Source organism: Peromyscus eremicus, chromosome 3 (assembly GCF_949786415.1).
Source record: "Peromyscus eremicus chromosome 3, PerEre_H2_v1, whole genome shotgun sequence".
Taxonomy (NCBI): Eukaryota; Metazoa; Chordata; class Mammalia; order Rodentia; family Cricetidae; genus Peromyscus; species Peromyscus eremicus.
In genome coordinates, this window is record NC_081418.1 from 101618947 (window position 1) to 101643845 (window position 24899).

The 24899-nt window shown below is 50.0% G+C and overlaps 1 protein-coding gene across 1 annotated transcript in view; it reads right to left on the bottom strand.

Annotated features, from left to right (window-relative positions):
• Positions 1 to 5685: 5685 nt before the first annotated feature.
• The window catches only part of Chchd6 (coiled-coil-helix-coiled-coil-helix domain containing 6), a 212735-nt gene continuing 193521 nt past the window's right edge, over positions 5686 to 24899 (bottom strand). The window contains exons 7-8 of the mRNA XM_059258177.1: positions 7156 to 7291; positions 5686 to 5886 (exon numbers count right to left, since the gene is read on the bottom strand). Of these exons, the coding sequence (XP_059114160.1) occupies positions 5881 to 5886; positions 7156 to 7291 (142 nt within the window). The 3' untranslated portion in view covers positions 5686 to 5880. The remainder of the gene's footprint in view (positions 5887 to 7155; positions 7292 to 24899) is intronic.

Consider the following 24899-nt stretch of genomic DNA (forward strand, 5'->3'; position numbering starts at 1 on the left):
AGTGTCTGATCCTAAGACTAGAGTTACAGAAGGTTGTGAGCTACCATGTGGGTGCTGGGAATCAAATCCAAGTCCTCTGGAAGAGCAACCAGTACTCTTAACCACTGAGCCATCTTTCCTGCCCTGGGATCCTGTATTTTAAAAGACAAAGTCTGTGCATCTCACCCAGCACACTCTCCCAGGAAGTCACGGTGACCACCCTGCCGTGTACTGGGTATTGTCCTCTTGCCGCTCCTTGCACTAACTCTGGATATGCCTACTGAGGGTGACAGTGGCAGGACCAGGTGGGGCAGAACTAGTCTGGTCTCAAGGCTGCTGATACTGGGCTCAAACCTGACTCATTGTCATGGAGCTCTCTGGGCCAGTGATGCCACGTAAGGAGAAATGGGCTGCAGCCATATAGCCTCTATAGCCAACACTGGACTTGTGCCAGAGACACTCTCTGGGTAGCCAGGAACAGGCAAGGGCATTCTAGGATCAGATTAGAGGGTAGTTCTGCCCCTGACACAGCTAGGGTCCATCTCCAATAGAAGGTGCAGTGTTAGTCTGAGGGCAGGGTTTGAGGGCCAGGCTGCTCTGGGTCCTGTCTCTGGATCTTCCTGTGTGATCTTGGCAAGTTATTCATTTTCTCTGTGCCATCCTGTCCTCATCTCTGAGGATGATTATAGTAGTAATTACCCCATATTGCTGTGTGAGGCTTTAAGCAAACATGCACTGATCTGGTTCCTGTTTAAAGTCTGCTAAGTACTAGATTTGGCTGTTGGTATCATCCTCTGCCAGCTGTCCACTACCTGCCAAGACAGAGTATGAAACACACAGGTCCATGTCCATACCTGCACTGACACCCACTGCTCATGGCCATCATCTAGGCACACATGCCACCACAGAGCAGTGAGCAGCTGCTGAGCACCATTACTCAGACCCTTCCTTCTCAGCGGGGGTAGCCACAGCTCCCCCAGCTGCCTGAGCCTCTGGCTCCCTGCTGTGTCCAGCTCTGGGAGGCATGATGATGATGGGATGAAGCACACTAACTAAGCAGGGGACTGCTCCTTCTCCCCCACAGGCAGCCCTCCCTCTGGCAGCTGAGCCTCTAGCTCCCTGAGCAGCACTCCCTATCGCACCCCCATGGTGCCAGCAATCCTTTCTCCTTGTGTCTCTCTAGCCCTGGTGGGCCAGGCGCTTCCTGCTGCTGCTCATCTAGAGTTTATCACGACACCCAGCTGAGGTTTCCGCTCCTCTGTCTCCTTTGTGATCAGCTCTCTACCTTCTGTTCCCTCTGGCCTCAATAACCATGGCTTTCTCTGCTTTCCTGGTTGGACGGAGAGAATGACACATCGAATTGCTCCTCAGCAGCAGGAATTACCAGGACATCCTTGAGGTGCACTGTCTGACACAGTCCTCTCTCAGGCAAGGTAATGGATGTGCCAAGAATGTACACAGAAACGCACCATGCATCAGTCTCTCTCTCCTCTCTCTCTCTCTCTGTCACACACACACACACACACACACACACACACACACCCCCTAAAGAGACGCTTGCTTTTGCTATCAGGGAAGTCATGGAAATGGGATGAGGTCCAGGCTAGGGACAGCCTGTATTAGCAGGTGTGCTGAGGGAGGCTGGCCACCTGTGCACAGATACACAGACCTAGGCACACAAAAGCACACACAGGAGGACGTACACCAAAGACATACAGACACACACAAGCATACTCCCCTGCCCATGTGAACACAGAACTCCCACATTTGCATACTCCTGTATGCACATGCAGAAATGGACATGTGCATTCCCACACCTGCATACTCGGGCACCTTTGCATATACCATCTACACCATGTGCACACAACCTCTATGGCCCAAGAGCAAAGTGCCATGAGCAGTCAGCCACTCCTTTCTCACCCAATCACACCCATGGGGAACAAGCAGAGACAAGGAGTCTGATGGAGTTAGCTAACATACCCTCATGCTTTTGGGGTACAAAGGTTGGTGTATAGGCCTGGCTTCCAGCTGCTCTAGTGAGGAGGGTACGGCGCCTGCCAGCGCTGGCCTCTGTGCAGTGTACTGGGTGGGAACACAGGGTTTTGGTCAGCATCCAGTCTCTAAGGGTGGGCAGGATGCCTAGGTGAGGTGACGGCTCAAATCTCAGCTGGCCTGGCCTAAACAGGCTCAGAAATCTTCCCCTCCCAGCACTAGCACCTCAGACTTGACTACACCTGAGTCCAAGTGCCCTGGGTGCCTGTGGAAGACGGGGTGGCCTCATCTTCTCAGACAGTATAAGTTGGTGCCCTCTCTCCAGCCCGACAGCTCAGCTTGGCTCAGGAAGAAGGGAAGTGAGGATATACTGTGACAGGGTTTTTCTATAATCATGCTCTTTCCTGGGGACTCTTCTGAAAGTGACAGAAAACCTGCTACCAACACACTTGCGAAAGGAAACAGCTGGCTGTGTTAACTTCAGCTCTGGCCCCTCCGGGTTCTCTCTGACCACACACCTTCCTCAGCTCTACTTTTGGGTAATCTCTTTCCCTGTGGGAGGAGGGGATAGGTGCCGCTGCTGACTGGGGTGGAGGAGGGGAGATTCCTCAGCAAACATAGGCTGTTGGTCAAAGAAAACAGAGGAGGCCACAGACATTCCCTAGAGCCCCTGGACATTGCTTTAGCAATGGGGAAACTGAAGCAGCTCAGGGACTTGCTGAGCTGAGGTCCCTAGGGCTGAGGCCTCACGGGTAACTACATACTCACTTCCCTGCCCTGAGTTGGAAACAAGAGCATCCCAAAGACAAACAGGTACAGGAGATGCTGGAGACTCTGGTGATGGGCAGTCTGTCCACTCCTCAGTCCTGGCCCCTCCCCAACCCAGGCCCAGGAGCTGCGGAAGCTCAAGGACCTCAGTATAAATGAACTAGCTTTGTTGGGTGGCACTGGAGGTGGAGGCAGAGGTGTAGTGGAAAGCCTCCCCTGAAGTTCTGCTGCAATGAGGGGGTGCTAGGGGTACAGTGGGAAGGGAGGGTGGAAGCTTAGGAGGAGTGCTCTGAGTTCTGGGGAGGTGGTGGGGGCAGGCAGGCCCACTTGCAGTTGGAGCAGTACAACCTGCTCTTAAGACCAAGCATCAACTTGTCTGTGTGTGTGTGTGTGTGTGCGCGCGCGCGCGCGCGAGTGTGCGTGTATAGATGCTCTGCTTGGGGGGGGGGGCAGGGCTAAGAGCACGATTACAGTTCACAGATGGCCATCTTTCAGATTAGCTTCTATAAGCCCTAGCAGACAAGACCTTTCTAGAATGAAGCTACTCCTGCCAGGTGCCAAGTCCTCAAGCTGAACTCTGAATGGACCAGTCTTCCAGGAACAGGAGCCCCCACGGTGGCCAATCACAAGGGAGAGTTCACTGTGCTGCCCCCCCTCTGTGCTTTCTTTATAGAGAATAACTGAAATGGCCAAACTCCTATGTTGGGTTTCTGCTTTTCCAGCACTTTCCATGAAGTGCGCCTCCATTGTCTGCCTCCTGGACACTCATCATTTCATAGCACGAGGCGTCTCTCAGCTTTAAATGACAAGTGAAAGCCAATTAAGATCTTCCTTTCTGCTGTGATTCTGTGACTGGCATCAGGGGGGAAGAGGGGCAGGGTGGCCAGGCAGCTAGGCTGAGACTGTGCAGAGGGCACAGGGAAGGTTGGGCATTCTGCACAACACTACATAGCTCTGGGGCCTGCACCCCTACACTTCCCTGACCTCTGGTGGAGAATGGAGTCCCCTAGGCTGTTCCAAGTCAGCTACTGAGCTCTGCTTTTTGGTCCCAAGAGCCTCTAGGCTTCATAGTCTGGGTAAGCCTCATGGCCACCTGTGGTCAGTGAAGCTCTTGTCAAGCTGCTCCTGTCTTCCTTCCCCAGGGCCTCCTTAGGCAGGCCCCAGCTGAGGCTGGTCAGTGTTGCCATTCCCAGAGAAGAATGTGGTTCTAGAGAGCTCTGAGGCCAAGGCAGCCTTCCCTCTCCCCCCTAGGCAGTCAGCAGTGCCACCAGGGCACTTGGACTAGAAGCTGTAGGCCAGGGGTGAGTGGGGATGTGTCTGCTGGGGCTCCTGCTCAGCTGGCTTGAACCTGAGACCAGCGCTGGCCTGCAGACGGACACTTGGAGGAAGCTGTGTGGCCTGGCAGTTGCTGGGCAGGAGAGTGAGAAGGAGATGCTAGGGGTCAGTGCTGTCTGCTGACCATGTCTGCAGACCTGTGAGCAAGCAAGGCACAGGGAAACTGGAAGGGACCAGGACAGAAGCTGTGCTCAGCAGTGCTGGAAGCCACATATGATGGTACCATTTATGCCAGATCTGGGGTGGCCTGTTTCCCAGCAGACTGAGCTGGCACAGGCTTGTGCAGTCTAGTTCCCAGGTGCGCACACACCTGGCAGTGTCTGCTGCCCAGCCCTGGAGCCTGACTGAGCTTGCAGAATAGGAGGGATGTCTGCAAGTTACTGCTGTGGGATTTCCAAGACAGACAACGTCTAGTAGCCCAGGTCTCTGGGGAAGGCTCAGAAAGGCTCCTTGTTCCTAGATGGAGGACAGCTCTGGTGTCACTTAAGGTCAACAAGTCACGTGACCTGTGACCTGTCTTATCCCAGCAGGTCTTTCCCTCCCTGTAGGGCTCAGACCAGGGCATGGGTTAGCTTCCCTATGCACTGTGAGGCACTCACCCAGAACACAGGAGGGCGCCATGGCTGCCTTTCCTGAGCACTACTCCCACAGTGTGGCTAAATAAGACCTCAGGCAAACCTTCACAGATGGTGGGTATCTCCCAAACATCAATTCTCCCTTGGGCTTTGAGGGAGAAGTATGGGGATGCCTGTGCCGCAGAGCCTGAGTCTGGGAAACTCAGCTCCAGATGGCTCAGGGACTCCCTGAACAAACCTGAACAGGAAACACAAGGTCACCAACAGAGAACCCAGAGAACCCCAAGCTCCACCTGAACCCCTGCGCTGACATGATGCAGGCCACAGTGTGGTCCTGGGGCTTGATGTGCAGTTATAGGGTAAGGCTGAGAACTGGAAGGCCAGTATTTAGACCTGTCCATCTCAGTCCTCACATTTGTACCACAGTGGTGCCACCCACACCATGTCAGAGACCTGGAAACTGACCATCCTTTCTTACTATCTCATATTCAGATACCCACTCTGACCCATCAGAAGGGCAGCCTCATCATCCTGGGCTGTGCACACTACAGTGCTCTCTGGCTTGGCCCTGCCTCAGTCTGCCCTTCTCTGTGAGAGCACAATGACACGGCTCTAGGTGCCTGAACAGCACTGTCCCCTGCTCAAGGCCTGGCTTCCCCAGCCCTGCTGCCCCTTCCTCCAACTTCCTTTTCCTCTCATGCCCACTATAGACTATAGACCACCTTGCCCCTCCCCATCTGGGGCCCACTCCTCCCAGCTCTGTTCTGTCCTGCAATTATCCACCACCCTTCCCGAGAGCAAACAGAAGGTCTTCTGGAAGCTGGCACCATCCCAAGAAAAAAAAAATTCCTTTATTTCTTCTCATACCTGCTCTGTGGTGGCTTCTGTGTAGTCAAGTAGTTATGGGTTTCCACGCTGTCCCCTTCCAGGCCTAGTACTCCCCCAGAGAAACAGTCTGCTCTATGAGGCCCTGTGTCATTGGTGACCAACAGACGGCTGGACACAGAGTCAACAGAAGTGACTGGGTGCCAGTGAGTGAATGACTGCAAACAAAGACATCTGCTTTATTTGTTTTCGGTCAGTAGCACATACTGTTTCTCAAGCATGGTGGCCCCATGCTCAGAGGCATATGGGTACCCAGCTGGGAGCTGCAGGGTACAAGGGCCATGGCCTGGGGTCTGTGGTCCTATGATGGGTCCCTTCTTCAAGGCTCCAGGAAGGATGCTGCTCCTCAGCCCTTCAAAGAGAATAGCCAGAGTTCAGGTGAGCTTTCTTCTGTCCCAATGATGGCCCAGCCCAGGGCTGCATGAGGCAACAGCCCCATGCTTTCCAGGTTCCTGGAGACTGCATGGGACAGTGACCATTCCCCAGGAGCATGACTGGCTACTAGTCAGTCAGCTGGCCTGGAACCTGGACTGGGTCTCTCCTCATTGCCCAGCAGGACAAAGGACCTTTACTCAACACAATCTGCAGCAATAATAGCCAGCACCACCTCTTTATCTCCAGAGGCCCAGTTCCCTTCTCCACTCTCACAGTGGCATGCCTAGGCCCCACCCTGGTATAGTGCAACCTCACCCACTTCTGCTCTGTGTAAGTAAGGACCTCCCTGTTCTCTAGTTTAACAACTAGGGGTTTTCTAAGACAGCTACCGGGAGAGTGCACCTGTGCAATTGGGTTCACGCTATAGGGAGCTCTGCATACCTACAGGCTACAGCTTTGTACCTGGGGGGCCTCAGGTATCCTGAGCTGTCCCAAGAATGCCTCTGTCATCTAAGTGCTTTTGGAAGCTTATCTTTTCAGAGGGTCCTTCACTCCTATGTCACCTTTGCCAGGGACTATGTTCAGTGAGCTGGCAAAGGGCAATGAGTGTTTTCAGTCAGTATGCCTTGGTCACAGGGAGCCCCGTGAGCCTAGTGCTGAGGCCTGTACTGTGCCAGACTGCATGCATGGTTTAGAGGTGGCTCCGGGGCCCGGCTGGCCTCTGATGTAGCCAGGAGCTCACTGAGGATTTGCTTTCCAGGAGCATTAGGTATAGGGCCAGGAAGAAGAGTCTGAGCCTGGAAGGTCCCAAGCCTCTTTTAGGCATGTGTAGTGACAGAGGCACATTGGAGCTTCCTAAAATCTGTCCACCACCATCATCACATTTTCCATGTTTTCTCTTGGTGCAATGAAGGTACACTGGAAGGATATACCAAGGAGCACAGGAACTGGAATTGGCCACTGACACAGGGTGAATGGAACAGGGCTCAGAGCTGCTGCTGAGGGAAGCTGGAGGTAGAGCAGGGGAGCCTCCTCTCAGCCCACATGCTGAAAGGTGAGAAGTTGCCACTGGATCCAGAAAGGTAGACAGACATCATAAGCCTAGCCAGGTAGAGCAGCACAGGGAACAGGTCCTAAGAGTAGTGAGGCATGGCTCCGAGCCAGGTGGTGGATAGGACATCTAAATGATGGGGCCCAGGCATAGACTGTTCTATCCCATGCTCACACACGAAGGCAGTGACCTCACCTTGCGGGCAGTGCTCACACAGTGCTGGTATGCCTTGACCAGGTCCGAACACAGAAGTACCTCATGCAGATGGTCACGGTAGCAGCGGAGGATCTGGGCCTGCAGGCCAGAACACACAGGCTCCACTCTGCGGGGCCTGGGGGATGACAAGAGCAGATGGTTGGCATCAGAAGGCATGGGAGGCAAGAGTTCACACTCAGTACCCAGAAAGACACTAGGATAAGATCTGGATGTCCATCCACACTTCAGCTCACTCTACAAATAAGGAAGTGCAGGGTCTGGTCCTATGGCCAGTGGCCAATGCTAAACAGACTAGGGTCTAGGGCTGTATGATGGCTGGCTGCTGCCCTAAGTCCCCAGTGCCACCAGGATGTGTGAGGGGCCTAGTGGGCAGAGGCCTTAGCTGGAGGACACAACACTGGACAGTTTCCCAGCTGTCTGGGTCAGGCTCTGACCTGACACCATAGCCAGGTGACAGGAACGCCATTTTCCCCACAAAACCCCTGTTCTAATTTTACAACAAGCACAAGTGAAGCAGGAAACCTAGAGATGTCCAAAAGATAAAACAAAAATATGACCAGGTGGTGGTGGCACATGCCTTTAATCCCAGCACTGAGGAGGCAAAGTCAGGTGGATCTCTGTGAGTTCGAGGCCAGCCTGGTCTACAGAGCGAGATCCAGGACAGGCACCAAAACTACACAGAGAAACCCTGTCTCAAAACAACAACAACAAAAAAAAAACAAAAACACCCCACTTCTTAGAGATAACTGTAGTAATGTTTTGAGGCACTTCACTATCTTTTCTTTCTTCCTTTATCAAAATAGTCTTAGAATCTATAACAAGTGAATATGCTGACTTTCTATAACTATGATGCAAAACAAGCGATAAAAAAGTAAACAACAGATTATACTGTTACAGGTGCTTCCCAGCCTCCCTGTGGCCATCTCTGAGCTGCAGACCACTTCCAGATGCCTTTTTCATTCCATTTAGGTCTCTTCCCCTCTGCCGCCCTCACTGTCACACACCCAATGTCCCCACCACTCACACACACACAGCTACACATACTCTCATGCACCTCACACACACTCCCACATGTATAGCTGCCCCTCATTCATTCTCACACACTTATTCTCCTAAGCTCCTACATAGTCACCCACTCGCATGCACTCATTCTCACACCCCTAACACATCCACACACTCCCACACATCCATTCTCTCACACTCCTCCTCCTCCCCCTCCCACAAACCTTTTTTAACACCTTTACTCAGGGTCCTGAGCACACTTTCTCATGCCTCAACCCCCAGCAGCTCACAGAGCAGCACACTGGTGAAAGCAGGCCCCGTCACCTCTCCTGGCTATTTATTCTTCCCCACCTCCTTCTCCCACATGAAAACTGTGGTATGGAGAAGTTCCGTCATGTAGCCAATGTGTGGGGAGGGTATATTTATTGACATTGTGGTGGCGCCATCCACGCATCAGCTTTCCAGTGGGTTTGTAACAGCTGTGGCAGACATGCAGCGACACCTGACAGTTATAAAGCTGCAGCAAGCCACTCCCTAAATTCCTTGGCAATAAAAGGGATGGCTATTCTGCAAGCTGTGTTCCAGGCTGGCCTGCTGTTCTGCCCTGCACCTCTGAATTTAGAGTGTCAGCCATGCAGTAGACACTAGAGAGGGTAGTGCTGTCATCAAAATAACTCAAGCAAGTCAAAGCCATCAGTTAAGAAGAGTCAGCAGCAGAGTCATCAGGGGCTTAGGAAGTAAGTCAGCATGTCTCATGCCCAGGCCAGGGGTCTGGATGGATACTTCTAGCCCTGCCATTTACTCTATAATGCTGCCTGGGGTCCTTCCTTCTTCCTGAACCAGCCCCAGACCACAGTCATCATGTGCTATCCTCTCTGTAGGCATAGTGCCTCCTTTAATCAGGCCTGACCCTTCCTAGAAACCTCACTCATCCAGTCCACATTTCTCTGCCGGCAGAGTTTGGTCACGGCCTATCCTTACGATATGTGCCAGTGAAGGAGTGAAAGCCCATATTTGGCTGAGACAGTAAGGGTCAACCGAGGTCTGAACAAGTTAAGAAGTTTGCAACAGAAGTGGGCAGGCTGGCTGGGCTGCTGTGGCAAGCTGCCAGGCCACAGGGGAGAAAGCATACTTAAAGGGTAGAAGCCCCCTCATTCTCATAGTTGTGCTCAATGCTGCCCAGGGGAGCCTCAACCTAACAAGCTTCAGTGAGGTCACCTGGGGTCTTTGCCTCTGCATTGACACCCAGTCCTCAAACACACGAGGGAGAGGTGCCTTTTGGATGTGGTCCCTTTCTCTTAAGCCTCTAGAGACCCCCTTGCCAGCTTTTACCTGCTGTACGGAGGAGGCCCTGTGGGTACTGTGGGGCTACCTCCTTTGTAACTTTCCAAGTGCTTGTGGAATGGCTGCTTTGTACTTCTGGTACAAAGACATCCAGTCATGGGCCTTTTGGAGTTGTATGGCCTTGGAGAACAGAGTTTTTAGTGGCCTCCTGTCTCAGACAAGTGTTCTCTACAAGCACCACTCTGAGGTCCCCCCAGAAGCACCCTGAAATTCCAGCTTGCACCCCAACCCCACTGTCTCCCCTCCTGGCTCTGTTCTGTGGCTCACACCTGGGAAGGTGCAGCTGTCCCTGCATAGTGGTGCCTTTGACTGCCAGCTGTATTTGGTGGCTTGTATTGCTGTCCCCATGCCAGGTCTTATGTTCCTTAAACACAGCCTCTCACCTGCCTAAGACTCCAGGGCACAAGTTCAATCTTAAAGCACACTTCCCTTCCCCATGTGACCTCTGAATATGGTCAACAGGTACCAGACAGACACCAGGGGCTATCTCAGCTATGAGGCTTACTGTCTTTATTAAGAAAGTACCCTGGCAGGCTCCTGGGCCCAGCCTCGACCTCACCTCCATAAACTTATGACAAAGCCACTAGTAGATTAGGCTGAGCTGCAAGTGGGCAGAGGAGTGGCTTCACCACTAGCCCCCTTTCTCATGGCCACTAGAGCTGCCCATCTTGCTGATGGCTGCTCTCTTGGCTTCAAGTGCCAATAGGAGGGCCTGTGAGCTGAAAGCAAACTTCAGTGAACACACAGTGGGTTCCTAGGCAGGGAGAAACTGGGCTGTGTGAAATCTACCTCCTGGACAACATTGCCACTGCTGAGGCCACAGAACCTCTCCACAGGGACTTCAGCACAGCAGGAGCACACAAGGGCAGGCAAATGTCAATGGACATTTTACCCACTGTGCACAGAAGGTGCTAAGGGGAGGCAATGCTCCTGAAGCGAACCTTTCTCTGAAGTAGGGTAGGGCTAGCCAGGTCAGACCATTCGGAAGCAGGTGTTGGGTGGCTTCACCCCATTCAAGGTGACCTATTTTACCCTGAGTGGCTACAAAAAGCTCCAAAGGGTAACAACAATCTTGTGAATGGGTGTCAGCTTAGATAGTTGTGGAAGCCCTGCTCAGCTTACCTGGGGCACACAGTCTCAGTACATATTCAGTAAATGAAAAGTCCAATAGCAAGAATGTCACAAAAATCAGGTTGCCAGTAGCCACAGCTCTCACCCAGAAGTGGACACCAGAAGCCAGGCAGTTTTCTGTTTCTGTAGTGCACAGCTATATTTCTGCTTAGCTTACATCAATATGGATCCCATATATCTGCCACAATAGAAACTGGTGCTCAAAGTGGGTGGCCTGGGAAGGAGTAAGCCCTGATTCCTTCTGCACACCTAGAGGTCAGGGGCTTGAGTTTCCTTCACTGTCCACATCCTTCCTGGGCCTTGGAACATGACCTTATTTGGACACAGTGTGGCTATGGTTACACTTAGCAAAGACAGGTAACAGAGAAGTAGAATGAACCAAACTCAGGGGTAATCTAGTTCACACTCTGATGAGAAGAAAAACGACAGTGATAGACCCATGAGACGGTTGTGTGAGGACAGAGGTGGAGACTGTACTACACTTCACCAGCCAAGGAGAGCAGGAGGCTACCAGGAGTATCTGCAGCTCCCACACTGGATGAGAGGGCCAGAAACTGCTCACACCTTGCACCTGGACTCTCAACCTCTAAAACTGAGAGAATGCATGAGCCTCTGAAGGCCCATAGGAGGCAGTGTGGACGTGGTGGAGTGCAGGATGGCACCCGCTTCTATCAAGCACCCCTACTGTGCATGTACTAAGATAGACACCAGGCTCAGCAAAATCTTGACCCCAACTCTGTGAGGCACTGTCCTCACTAGTTTCATGTCAACTTGACACAAGCTAGTCTTTTTGGAATAGAGGACTGCAATTGAGAAAATGCCCTCACTAAACTGTCCTGTGGGCAAACCTGTTGCACATTTTCTTGACTGATGATTGATACGGGAGGGCCCAGCTCACTGTAGGTGATACCATCTCTGGGCTGGTGGTCTTGGGTTCTATAAGAAAGCAGGCTGAGCAAGCCACGAGGAGCAAGCCAGTAAGCAGCATGCTATAGCCTCTGCATCAGCTCCTGCCTCCAGGTTTCCTCTTTGAGTTACTGCCCTGACGTCCCTCAATGATAGTGATGTAGACGTACAAGCAAAATAAACTTTTTCCTCCCCAAGTTGCTCTTGATCATGGTATTTTACCACAGCAACAGTAACCCCAACTAAGACAGATACCCTCTGCACTTAGAGGTAAACGGACTGTGGTCATGAGCACGGTCAAGAGAAGGAGCAGTATCTCATGAGCAGCTCTACAAAGAGACACTTTGTTCCATAAGTAGCCCACATTCTGAAAGACATCTGGAGTGAGGAACAGCCTAAGAAAAGGAGAAGGAAGGAGGATGTATCTATCCAGGCAAACAGCCTAGGAAGAAAAGCCAACTCACATGGGGGTGCATGTAGGTAAGGTCTTTCCTATTCTGATTAACCAGACCATGCTAGGGACTACTGTGTCCCTGACAATATACATCACTAAAACTATAACATGTCCCTGAAATACAAACAACAGCTTTGTGAGCTAGGCATTACTACCTCATTCTGCACACAGGGACGAGTCTCAAAAAGCCTGAGTGGTTTTCTCAAGGGCATTCAGCAGTAAGACAGAGGCAAGATAACAGCCTGATGTGTCCATTTCCATAGCCTAATGTCTTCACTCAGCGTATAGAAAATGTCACAAAATCCAAAAGAAGAGACAATCAAGAGTATGAGAAAGAAACAAAACAGAGCATAGGCTCATACCACAAGGTATGCAGGGCTTCTCAATGGGCCAGGAGACTCGCTGACTCAACATGGAAAAGGGTGTTGTAGGGAAGGCTTACATGGGAAAGCAAAGTAAGTGGTAAGCTAAGGGACATGACAAGGTCAGAGTCAACAGGAGGCCAGAGAGGGCAAGATCTTCCCTGTTCCCATCTAGGGTCACTATGGGAACAGCATCTGCCCCCGCTGCCCCCTGCACTGTAGCCTCAGCAGCAAGAGGAGTTCCTGGAGCAAACCCAGGGTGCTATCCTCCCCCAGCTGCCCCTCAGGAGGTGCACACTGTACACCTGCTCACATGGAGCCCCAGTCCTTCGTGTCTCTCACTTATTTAATAAATGGAATCTCATCAACTTCTCCTTCTCCTATTATCACCGCCGACATCCATCTGATAATATTGGCCTGGTACGGAATCTGGCTACTATCTGTCCTCCTGATATTTAATTTCAAGGAAACATTGGTGGGGGACCTTGGAGCAGGCTTTTTATTAGAGTAGCAGCAACGATATTCCACATGCACTAGACATTCATCTCCGTCAGGTCGTGTCCAGCTGCTCAGAGGCAGCTTCTATTCCATCCTGCAGCCAGGGTGCAGATACTGCTCAGACAGGCAGGTTGCAAGGGACTGGGTTAACTGGCTGCTATCGACCACGTGCCACTCAACCTGGGTAAGTGGGACCAAGGGATCCATCACTGATCAACATGCCACTCGGGATCACTGTCAGTCTGGTCTCCAGCTGCCCATCCCTCAGAGAACTAGAGCCTGGTAAGAGGCCCAGGGCTAAATGGGACGAAGAGCTGGGAAGGAAGGGGAGTACTTACTACCTTTAGGGGTAAAAACAAAACACAGGGGGCCTGCTTCCTGTCACTCAGGGGAACGACTGTATGCGTACTGCCCCCGCCCCAGCAGATATGTGGAAGTGCAGGCCCTTTCAGGGTCTCAGAGGCTGGGAGAGAAACAGCAAGTTACTTAGTCTTTAATGTCTGAGGGTGACTGTATTGGGACAGATGCCCCACAGTAGTCTCTGGCTGCAGTCTGAGGTTCTCAAGCATAATCAGGAAGCACCCTCAGTTGGGGCTGGAGAGATGGAGCAGTGGTTAAGAGAACTTGTTGCTCTTCCAGAGGACCCGAGTTTGGTTCCTAGCACCCACATGGCTGCTTATAACCACCTGTAAGTCCAGTTCCAGGATTTGATGCCCTCTCCTGGCCTCCTCAAGGAAGGACCATTCCTAACTCTGCTCCCTTCTCACTGGAGCCTTGATCATTTCCCATCTGGAAAAATAAGTCCTATCTTGGCTGGTTTGTCACATGCTCATCTGGTCTGCTCCTACAACCCAACCATGCTGACACTAACTACAGAGGGCTCTTTCTAAAGCAAGGCTGTACTGCTGCTCTGAAGGACTATGGCCAACCACTTGGGCCTGTTTTTTGAGGTCTGCTTTAGTCCTAGTGATGAGCCCCAAAACCCAAGGCCTAACCAGCTATGCCCAGATCAAGGTTCTTGCTAGAGCCTGGGTCCCACTCAGCCTCCTGAGGTGCTTCAGTGAGGAAGTCCACAGTACAGGCCTAGAAATGTCAAGTGTTTGCTTAGTGACGCTGAGTGTGACAGGTAAAGACAGAGCCTCAGTCCTGTGCTCTGCCCCCAAGACAGGCAGGTGGCAACTTCTAGAGTGAATGTTGTGCACCTACCCACGAGTCTTGAGGCCCAGAGGCATACTTAGGGCGGCATCCAGGCTCCTCCATGATGCAGCCTGGGGTTAACCTCCTGCATGAAGACCCCAGGACAGTACCTCTCAGGGCACATGGAGGCATGCCAGAACCTTTCCCTGTGACTGTTGGGAGATCACCTAGGCTGCAGTAGGAAGCACTGTCCCCCACAAGGACTAGTGGGCCAGCTTGTGCTGCAAGAACCTAGGGTTGTACATGGTGTCGGGTTCTAAGGGTTCTGATATAGAAGCAGCTCACAGTGGTTTTTAGTGTCACACTGTGCCTGGCCCTACAGCGGCTTTCACTGGTGCTGTGTGAAGGCTATTCCAAGGAAGGAAGACAAGTGCTAGGAATGTTGTTGGGAGTAGAGGGCACTAGAAGCCCTGGTATAAGGGAGCCTTGGCATTTTGGGGTGGAGGTCATGCTCTGCAGGGTGGCTGACATGCGGGGTAGCGTGGCTCTTGGAAGAGGGAAACCATTGGTGCTGGCTGACTAGTGAGGTAGGAAGACCCCCTGTATGATGGAACGGGATCTGGCAGGGGCAGATACATAGCAGGCAGGCCCACTTCAACCTCAGAGTCAAGCCACTGGCCAGCAGTTACCAGTATCTGCCAGTAAGAGAAATACTACGAGGCCTAGACCAGTGCAAAGAGAAAGCCAATTCTTCAGGGCTCTGGCCCAGCAGCCTGAAGTAGACCCCAGAAGCAAGGAGAATCCTACTTTTAAGGGCCATAGCATGATACCTTGAAGCCTGGCATTCAGCAGCTCTGAGGGGCTCTTGGGAGCCAAACATTTGGCTTATAGACATGCAGGCTGGTTGAGCTTTTCAGATAATTTTGAGATATCTAGCAGCTTCCCTGAGAGCTATCAGCTTCAGTGTTTGAGGCTGAGGTCTTCTGGGTTAGTACCCCTGACCTATGATGAGATCTCCCTTGACTTCCTGTCTTGCATCTCTCCTAATGGTCCTGTGAGCCTCTGAGTTCCACATTAAATTTCATACCCAGAATCCATGAGATGGTCTGTAACAACACGAAGTGAGGCATGATCAGGTTGTCTATTTTGTTTCCCCATCTCCCCAACTCATCACTAGCACTGGCATCATTCTAGACCCAGGGACACCAATTCTTGCTTAAATGATATGCTGTCTATCTGCATTGCATACACACCTACTTGTGAATGGTGTATGTGGGGTACTGGCTCTATGTGACCAGTGGAGCCCCCTGGTGAACAGACCAGCCCACCTCAGCTCTAAAGCATGAAGGGAGCCATTACAGCACGAAGTAGAGACCCCACCCTGAGCACAGCAGCCAAAGTAGTTGAGCCTGCATAGACTCTGATGTAGTGCAGGTCTGTGTAGTGGGAGGAGGGCACCTGCTTCCATAGGACTTGACCCTAAGCTGTCCCAGGCCAGGTGACAATAGGAAGGAAGTGTCCCAGAAGGCCAAACTGTAGAGAGTGAGACTGTGTTGGAGCTGGTGGATCCTGAATCTCACAGAAACCTCTTCTCACCTCTCTATTCTGGCCACCCGAATTCAGGCCCCAGATTCCTCAAGACTTCCTGGCTTCCAGATGCTGTGCTGATTTCTGCCTTCTACCCACCACCCACCACCACTAACAGGGTGGAAGATCACTGGAGTGTAAGGCAGCTCCCCAGCTTAGAACTGTTCACTGGTTCCTGCTGCCGGTTAGAGTGTAGAACCCTTAGTTTAGAAACTGCTCCTATCTTCTAAGCTCCAGTTCCCCGGGGGGCTCTGGTTGTTTTCTCTGCCTCCAGGTCTCTAGTCACCCAAAGCCTCTGGTCACCTAGTAGATTGGCAAACCTACCTATCTCCATGCTCAAACCCCCCTCTTTTCTAGAGAACTTCTTCTGAGGTTTTGCTGTGTTAGGAAGAGTTCTATAGATACAATGGAGGGCCTACTGTAGCTTACACCTTACCCTACCCTATGCCAGCAGGAGTGACCCACTGTGTGCAGAGCTTTCATTGACTGCACTTCTGTTTTTCTCTTCTCTGAAAACTCTTGGCATTGCTCATTTACTCCCAGCATCTGTCAGCACTGCATGTAACAGCTGCTAAGCAAACTGGTGGTAAGAGAAAGCACTATGGGTCATTCTCTTAACATGTGCTATGCTCTCCTGTGTCTGCACCATAGCTCCCATGCCCCCTCTCTAGAACATTCTTTCTATCCCACACATGCTTTCACAAAGATCCTGGTGACTGGCTGGTTCCTATCTCACTACTGCCTACCCATGAAAGCCTGCACTGGCCTCCTACCTCTCTGGATCCCTCTCACTGAGAGAAGCATTCTTGAATCTGTCTCTTCTGCTCTGCGGCCCTCACTGGGCTACTGATGAGGGTCTCAGGCACTGCCTATCACCCATCTGAGTACCACACATGCATGCTGCAGTCTCTCTATTAAACAGGGGTGCCTGGGAGGCAGGAACCACAATATATTACCTTTGTTTCTGCAGTTCTGCACAGAATACCTAGCAGAAAGCAGACATTCCATATCTAAAATGGGCAAGGCATCAGTAATTAGGAGTCACAGGGGCTCTACTTTGCACAGGTTCTAGTGGCTGGGACTTGGATGGGCTCTTTTGTATGGGCTGGCTGGGCCCTGCTCATTTTCTCTAACAGTCAGTCAGATAGTGTCTGTCCTAAGCCTTGCTCTCCTACCTTCTCTGGAGCTCTCTGTGTTCCTGCTGCTTAGCTCCCACCCTTCCTGAGCCTGGCAGCCTATGTCCTAGGTGATTCCTACTCCCTTCTCCCAAGATCTGAGGAACCTCCCAAGGTTAGAGTCTGCTATATCCTCCCGTGTGAGACCTTCCAGCAGCAGGTACCCCCTGCTGCCTGCTGTGAAGTGTTCTGGAGCTCACCTGCAGGTACTGGACCAACTATATACAGTAGCATCCAGAAGGTATCCCCCTGTACTACTATATGATGAAACACTACAACCAAAAGCAAGTTGGGGAGGAAAGGGTTTATTTGGCTTACACTTCCACACTGTAGTCCATCATTGAAGGAAGTCAGGACAGGAACCTGATGCAGAGGCCATGGAAGGCATGGTACTGTTTACTGGCTTGCTCAGCCTGCTTTTTACAGAACCCAGGACCACCAGCCCAGGCGTGGCACCACTCAGAATGGGCTGGGCTCTCCCCCATCAATCACTAATTAAGGCTTACAGGCTTTCTAGAGCCTGATCCCATAGAGGCATTTTCTCCTTTTAGAGGATTCTAGCTTCTGTCAAATTGACAGAAAACTATCCAGCACAGAGAGTATCTGCATGACAGGATTTCCTCCATAGGCACCCATATCCACCCACACAACCACTGTGTCTGGCTGGACTGCCACAGCCCTGAGCCCAGGTGCTGGGTATTCTCTGCTTGTTCACCATCCAAATGCAAGAGTGGATTTGCAGTGCCATATGCTCCTGAGAGAACACTGCCATCTCACAAGACACAAGACAGGGAGGCAAGCACTGGGCTTGTGTTTAGACATACCTCCTTGTGGGTGGTTTAAAGTTGGGTCTGCCTTGCAGGCACCCTCAACACAGCCAGACCCTTTCTCCTACTCTGACCTCTGGCAGCCTCGCTGTACAGTACACCAAAACCAGACTGAACTCCCCACAATCTGGGTTCCTAACTGCTATCAACACTCTAGTCTTCTACACATAGACCCTGGGAATACTTTGAATTCTTTCAGTATCTCTGGCAGCCTGGCCATGTACACTTTGTCTTGACACCACCTGGGTGCCACCTATAATCTGTCCCCTCTAGACTTGACCCCACCAGATCAGTGGCCACATGTACCCACACCTTCTGCAGCCATCCTCAGTCTGTCTTAATGAAGTCCAATGTCAATCTATTCTCTCATGGCTTGTGCCTTTGGTATTGAGTCTGAGAAGTCACTGTCAAACTCATGTTCTTTAGACCCTCTCCTATTACCTTCTGGGAGTTTTGTGCATTGCATTTAGGTCTGTGATCCATTCAGAGTTTGTTTTTGTGAAACTCACTGTCTCAGGGATTGTGGAAATGTTTACAGCTGACATCTCACCTGTGGTTCTGCCCCTCGCCTGACACTCCTACTGAATACATGTAGACACTGAGGCTACATGGACACACCTGGATTGAGCTATGTGTCATCCAGGAAGACACCTGGACACGGGGCCTGTTCCACCATGTGGAGACAGCAGGGTGACAGACAGTCCACTTTCTGTCTTGTGATTCAAGAGGGACCAAAGGGGATCCTCTCCAGAGCCTTCCTCCCCGTGAACCTCAGGTGTCACTCAGGGCAAAAGGAACTATAGCCATATGTTCTTAGTGCAGAAAGCACCCCAGAACAGTCTTATCCTCAAGGGCCTGATCTTGACTTTGAACCAGAGCTGACCTCCCTCAATACGGTCACAAGGCCATAAGCTATGGGGGTTCAGAAGAACCCCTGACACACTGACCCCTGGAGAGGAAACTATTCATCACCAGCTATATGATGATCACAATGGGGCTCTGGCTGTTTTCTGAAACTGTCAACCTGGAGTCCTTGAAGGATTCTGGGATAGTCCAGAAACAGAAGACAAGGCCTTTTCCCTCCAATCTAACCCTTCAGCGTGAGGAGGAGAAGTGGAGTGCTGATAGAGAGGGTACCATGAGAATACTAGTGTGCTGTAAAGAGGAGAGAGGGGAAGTGCAGGTGGTGGGTAAAAAGGCAGCCCAAGGGCTTGGGAGAGGGCTTCTGCTGAGTGCAAAAGTTCACTGGCTGAGAAAGCTCCTATGCTGAGGACAGTAAGGCCAGGTCCCCTACTTTCTGGGAGGCCTTTTAATCATGGAAAGGGCTAACAACTCTCAGGTGTTGGGAATATTAACATGAACTGTAGACAGAGATATAAATCCTGAAGGATACAGTTTTGTGTGTATGCGTTCACATGTGAACATCTATGTAGTCCATGCGTACCTGTGTTTCCTAGCTTAGTTACTCAGAATACCCAGAAAAATGGGAGCAGCACCAAGCCCATCCAGGCCCAGATGCTGGTGTCCAATACCATTATCCAATCAAAGGCACTTGACTCCTTAATTGACAGGCTCCAAGGCTGGAACAGAGGGAGCTCAAGACTGCCCTGGAGACCTCATGCCAACAAGTTGAGATGTAGTCTGAGAGGGAAGAGATATGGGAAAGACAGAGGGGCAGTCTTAAAGGCATTCAAAATTCAGGCCATTCTGAACATCAAATAAGTGAGAAATAGACATTACAACTCAAATGAACAAATGTGACTTTTGGGCCTCCCAAATAGAACCAAGTAAGTGACTACAGAACCAGAGGTGGGTGGAGGTAAGATTCTCCTGTAATAGAACAGCAATCCAGAAACACACGAGACATTCTAGATATAAACAATCACCCTTTAGCAGACATCACTACGGTGGCTGATTCAGATGAGTGTGTCAATACAGGGTTAAGTGAAGGTCTAAAGGATGTCAGCACATTGGCATCTTACCAGAGCACTTCCTGACAAAATGCCAGCTGGTAACAAAGGGAACATGGGGGTTTTATCACAAGCAGAATGGGCCTAAGTCAACATGGCCAGTATAGATGGGAGACTCAGGTCTCTCAATGAGACAACACCCTGTTAGAGCACAGCATTAGTCTCCAAGGACTTATGGCTTAACTGTGGTTGTGAGGCGACATTAGACAAACCCAGGCTAGGGTGTCATCCTACAGATAAGAGTCCTGCACTTACTTTAAACTGTCAAGGTCTTTAGTGACAAGAAAGGTAAAGGAACAGGCCCATATGAAGGAGCAAATCAGAACACATTTGCAGACAGTGTCCTGGATCAGAAAACAAGGAGAGGCTGTTAGGGCAGCAGGTGGAACTTGATCTATGAGGTGACAGTTGTATTCAGATAGGAGTTTCATAGAGGAAAGGTTGTGTGGTAGCCATGGGGGACACATTGAGTGGCACATGAAGGGCACACTCAGTTAAAGAGTGATGGGCTATTAGGATAGACCAAGATGTGGCTTTCCTCTGCAGAGAAACAGTCCTCAAGCAACCTTGTGACAAGCAAAGCACTCAGGAACCCTAAGTGCTTTACTTGTCACAAGTAAGGGTCACAAGGCTAAGGGACGCCAGAGTCCTCTGTGCTGTCCTCAGCCCTGCATGGGTTGGGAGTGCTTTCCAAATAAGCAGCCAAACAATAAGGATGGCAATTGGATAGGATGGAATGGATTCAAGAGGATGTGCTTATCCCAAAAAAAGACCTTGCCAGATTTTCTATTTCTTTTTCTAGCTAGGAGTGAGTGGGGTTGGAGAAATTTGACAAAATGATTCTAAATTCATCTTAAAAAACGAGCTGGAAAAAGATAATCAAGGTACAAGGGCTTGTTCTACCAGAGTTTTAATATTTTGAATCATTGAAGTTTTATATATAATACGCTTTAAGTGTGTTTAAAACATGCAGGGCTGGTCCTGGGAAGGAGTCTAGAAGCAGATCCGTGTGTGCGAGCAGGTCCTAGTGTGTGGTCGGTGAGACTTAGATCAGAACCAACAGGACAAAGGACTCCTACTCAGAGAAAATACAAGCCGATCTGTGCTCACGTCTGGTTCCCAAGTGGACCCCAGTGGGATATTTAGAGTAACAGTTGAAGGGCATGAAATGAAAAAAAGCACACAAGTACTATTCCCTGAGATTACAGTCCTGGGGGAAGGAAAGCCTTTGCAATGTAACACAAATCACAACAAAAATATGAACAAAAATACATTTGGTTCTTATCTGCAAATCAACTCCAAAGGGCAATGGTGAAACAAAGCATTAACTAGAGCAGTCACGATAAAAGAGAGCATGGGTTAATAGTGACACTAAGGTACAGCCTGTAAGAACGAATACAGGGAAACATCAGCACAGGCTGCCAGTAAGTGAGCCACAAAAAGACTAAATGGCCAGCAATGTAAGAAAAGGCTTGGTAATGGAAGAAATGAACTGTTGGAGAAGCCAGGGTTGTCTTCCCTTGTGAAACTGGCAAAGGTGCTTCTATTAGAATATCACACTTGAGAAGCCTTGAGAAAATGGACACCCTCCTCCATCACTGTGTGAGGTGGAAACCGGCACTCTTACTTCCTGGAGGGCCAGTTGATAAAACATAAGTATACTAATATATGTGTATATGGTTCTCTTGGTATATATTTTGACCTGGAAACTTTTTCTAGATGAACTTAATTAAGTACAGGAAGTCACACAAGTCCATTTGTCAGAATGTTGGCTATCTTAGGGAGGAGCTGGGACAAGCTTGATAGGATAGTCAAGAATTTCTGAAATAAGCACATGGAAGAGTGGCAGGTAATTAATACAAAGACACAAGTAGACATCTACTGACTAGAAAGGTGTCCACATGTGGATGAGGTTAGTCCGCAGACAGATGTGTGTACTACACGGCCCATTTGCATGATTTGTGGCTGTACTCTGTGAACTGAGTGATGGCCCCAATATATTAACAGGGAGATTTAGGGTTCTGTTTTGAATACTTTCTTTATATTTGTCTGAATTTTATTATATAATAATATTACATATATGAATACAATATTCATATACCATTTTTATACCTGTTCAACTAAAAGACAACACTAGTTTTCATTTTGAAAATCTAAAGATGCAGCCTATCTATAACTACACACATACAGAGATACATGTACTCTCTGGTATGTATTTTGTGTTATTTGTAATTTGAAGATGCTACAATAAACAGCAAAAGACATGTACTGCAGATGGGAAGTGTTAAGCATGGGACCTGAGTGGATTTTAAATGTTCGTTGTCACAGTAATGTTTCATATAAACATACTTCATCTTTAGTAATTACAGAAGAATACAGACCTTCATGAAACACCAGGCACAAGAGCCCTGGCCCACAGCATGAGCTTAATAAACACTCATTGAATGAGAAGGGGCAAAGGTTGCCGGTGCCTCTGAAATTTAAAACTGAAGTCACAAATCATGTTGCTGGGAAAAGGTGTGAATTCTAGAGTATTTGTGAGGAGATGGTCTTGTTTCTCAGTATCTCCATCTTGTTCCATCACTGCTCAGGTATGTGAGAAACACAAGTCACAGCTGTCATAAGTCAGTGGCTGCACAGCAGGAAGCCAGCTCCAATCAGTCTTCTGCCAAATTAGGACCCCCACCCACATGATGGGTGTGTGTGCATGCACACAAGTGTGTATACACAATGAGGCAGTTACACAGACTGAAAGAGGCAGGCTGGAACAATAGGCTGGAATGTGCGTGAAATCAGATAGACAAATGTAATTTCTTGTACTTGGGTTTAGAAATCATCAGCCGCACAGGGACAGGATGGAAGAGTGTGGCTTAGTAGACAATACACGACTTCTAGAATTATCTCCTGAAAACACTCATCTGATCCTGTCACTTCAAAGCTCAGGCACTTTTGATGGCTTCCCAAGACAAAACCAAACCCAAGCCCCTGGCATTTGAAATTCCACTGTCAGTCTTGTGCCAGCCACGGTTCCTTGCCATACCTCCTGCGTGACAGCTGATGGAGGGTGGTTGACTTGGACAGAAACCTGCGGCTGCTACTCATCAGCTCTGTGACCTTGTGAGTGCCTTCACTTTGGCGACTCCTCATCTTACTGCCTATAAAATAAGGCAGTAAATGGGAGATAATGTATTCAATGTCATTTTCCAAGAGCATAGAAAGGGTCTGATAAATAGGACTGTCCTCATAGCCCTTTGTCTACAGGAAGACTGAAGGGAGAGGCATGTAGAAGGAGTCAGTTTTTGGAAGAGCACACCTAAAGGAGGGATGTTCCAGAAGGTGGCTGTAGACCCAGGCAGCTGCTCCACAACAGGGGCCTCTGATCAGACCCTGGTCGGTCTTGAGGAGGGGCCTAGGAACCTGCAAAGGAGTCTGAGGGTGGCCCTGCCTTGATACCTACTGCTGGTGTATCCTTGTTAGTCCTGTTGTCAACTTGACAGACCTGGGAAGAGAACATCAACTGAAGAACTCTATCAACAGGAGTGGCCCGTGGGCATGTCTGTGAGGGCATTTTCTTGATTGATAATTGATGTAGGAAAGTCCAGCCCACTGTGGGCAGAACCATCCCTGGGCAGGTGGGCCTGGGCTGTAAAGAAAGGTAGCTAAATGTGAGCCTGGGAGCCAGAAAGTAGTGTACCTCTGTGGTCTTTGCTTCAGTTCTGACTTGACCTCCTCCCTGCTTCCCTAGATGATGGTCTGAAACTTATGAGCTGAAATAAACCCCTTCCTCCCCGAGTTGGTTTTAATCAGTGTCTTATCCCAGTAACACAAAGTAGACTAGGACAGGGTCCCGCTAATGTGGCCCTAGGAGGAAGGGCACAGGAACACCTTGATGACTGAGCTGTCACTCTTTCTGTCATGACAGGTATTCACTTCAAAACCTTGGTGTTCATCTTTTAATGAAGTTGATGTTAAACACATACATGCACACGTGCATGCACTTACGCACGTGCAACTTGGAAGAGTCTAAATGGAGCACTGCATTCTATTGGTGGCAGTAATGTGCACAGCCTCCACACAGCGCATCCTCACCCTGTTCTAGACCCTGTTTGCTGCTTTGTGTGTTTGTACTCATGCCATGTGAACTCCCTGATCACTGACTTGTCCTCAGGTCCCTGTCTTACCCCTTGGGCACACAGAAGGGCAGAGATGAGGTGCTCTTGTGTGTGGTGGGTTAGAGCTCAGGCCAGTGCCTGCACTAGGTAAACTGGATGATATGGCTAACAGGCCCATAGGAATGAATGCCTGCTAGTTTCCCCGGTGGAAATAGATTCTGCTCTGGCCTTCCTCAAGTCAGGGTAGTATAATGACCTGGGTAAGAGCCATTTCATGGAAACCTGAGGTCATGATCTGCTTCCAGCACCTGCACAGTGAGATAATTTGCAGCTTGTCTTTCGTGGCAAATAGAAAGCCCCATTTTCTGTCACATGGCTGAGGAAAAGATACTCCAGGATTCAGCCTGTGAAATTCTTGCCTGGGCAACTCCCCCACTGTAAAAGCCCTACACTGTATGATATCCCTACACAAGCCTTCTACCCTCTCATGCTATATGGCTCATAATCTTCCTGAATTCTTACCAACATGAGCCTGCTATCACCAGTCTGAGAATGCAAAGCACACAGCAACAGCAGGGTGCTCTGTGATCAACTGGGACCCAGGGCTCCTGACACAATGCTCTGTGCAGTGACTTCAAGCTCTTGGGGCAGGTGTGGAAGGGTGAACCTGTAAACATGAGGGAGGTGGAGTGGGAGCACCTACAGGCAGGGAAATAACTCACACGAGCTACATCTGTCCAGAAGAGCCTGAGGTCAAAGTACAGAGGAATCACTCCAGTCACCCCTCCAGATCTCAAAGCCCAATATCAGAGCTCTGCAGCAGCACCTTCCTTCAGCCTCCTCTAAAACCAGGCTTAGCTTCTAACAACTGCCCACCATCTACTGTTCAAACCTCTGCCCACAGTTTACTGTCCAAGCCACTCTTCTCTGGTCCCCAGCTCATCTTCTTGAATTCAGTATGGAGACTGTGTTCAAAGCCAGTTTAGTTCCTGCTTGCTATACTCCAACCAAGAAAACTAGTGGCCATACAGTGAGGTAGGAAGTCACAGTACTCTCAGGGAGCAACTTGGGTATGGGTTCTCACTTGCCTACTGATGGTTTCTGACCTTGGCAACAATACTAAATTTTAGTGTAGGCTTCCCTATGCTCAAAGCAGAAACAAACAAACAAACAAACAAACAAACAAACAAACAAACAAAAAGCTGTTCAGAAGAACAG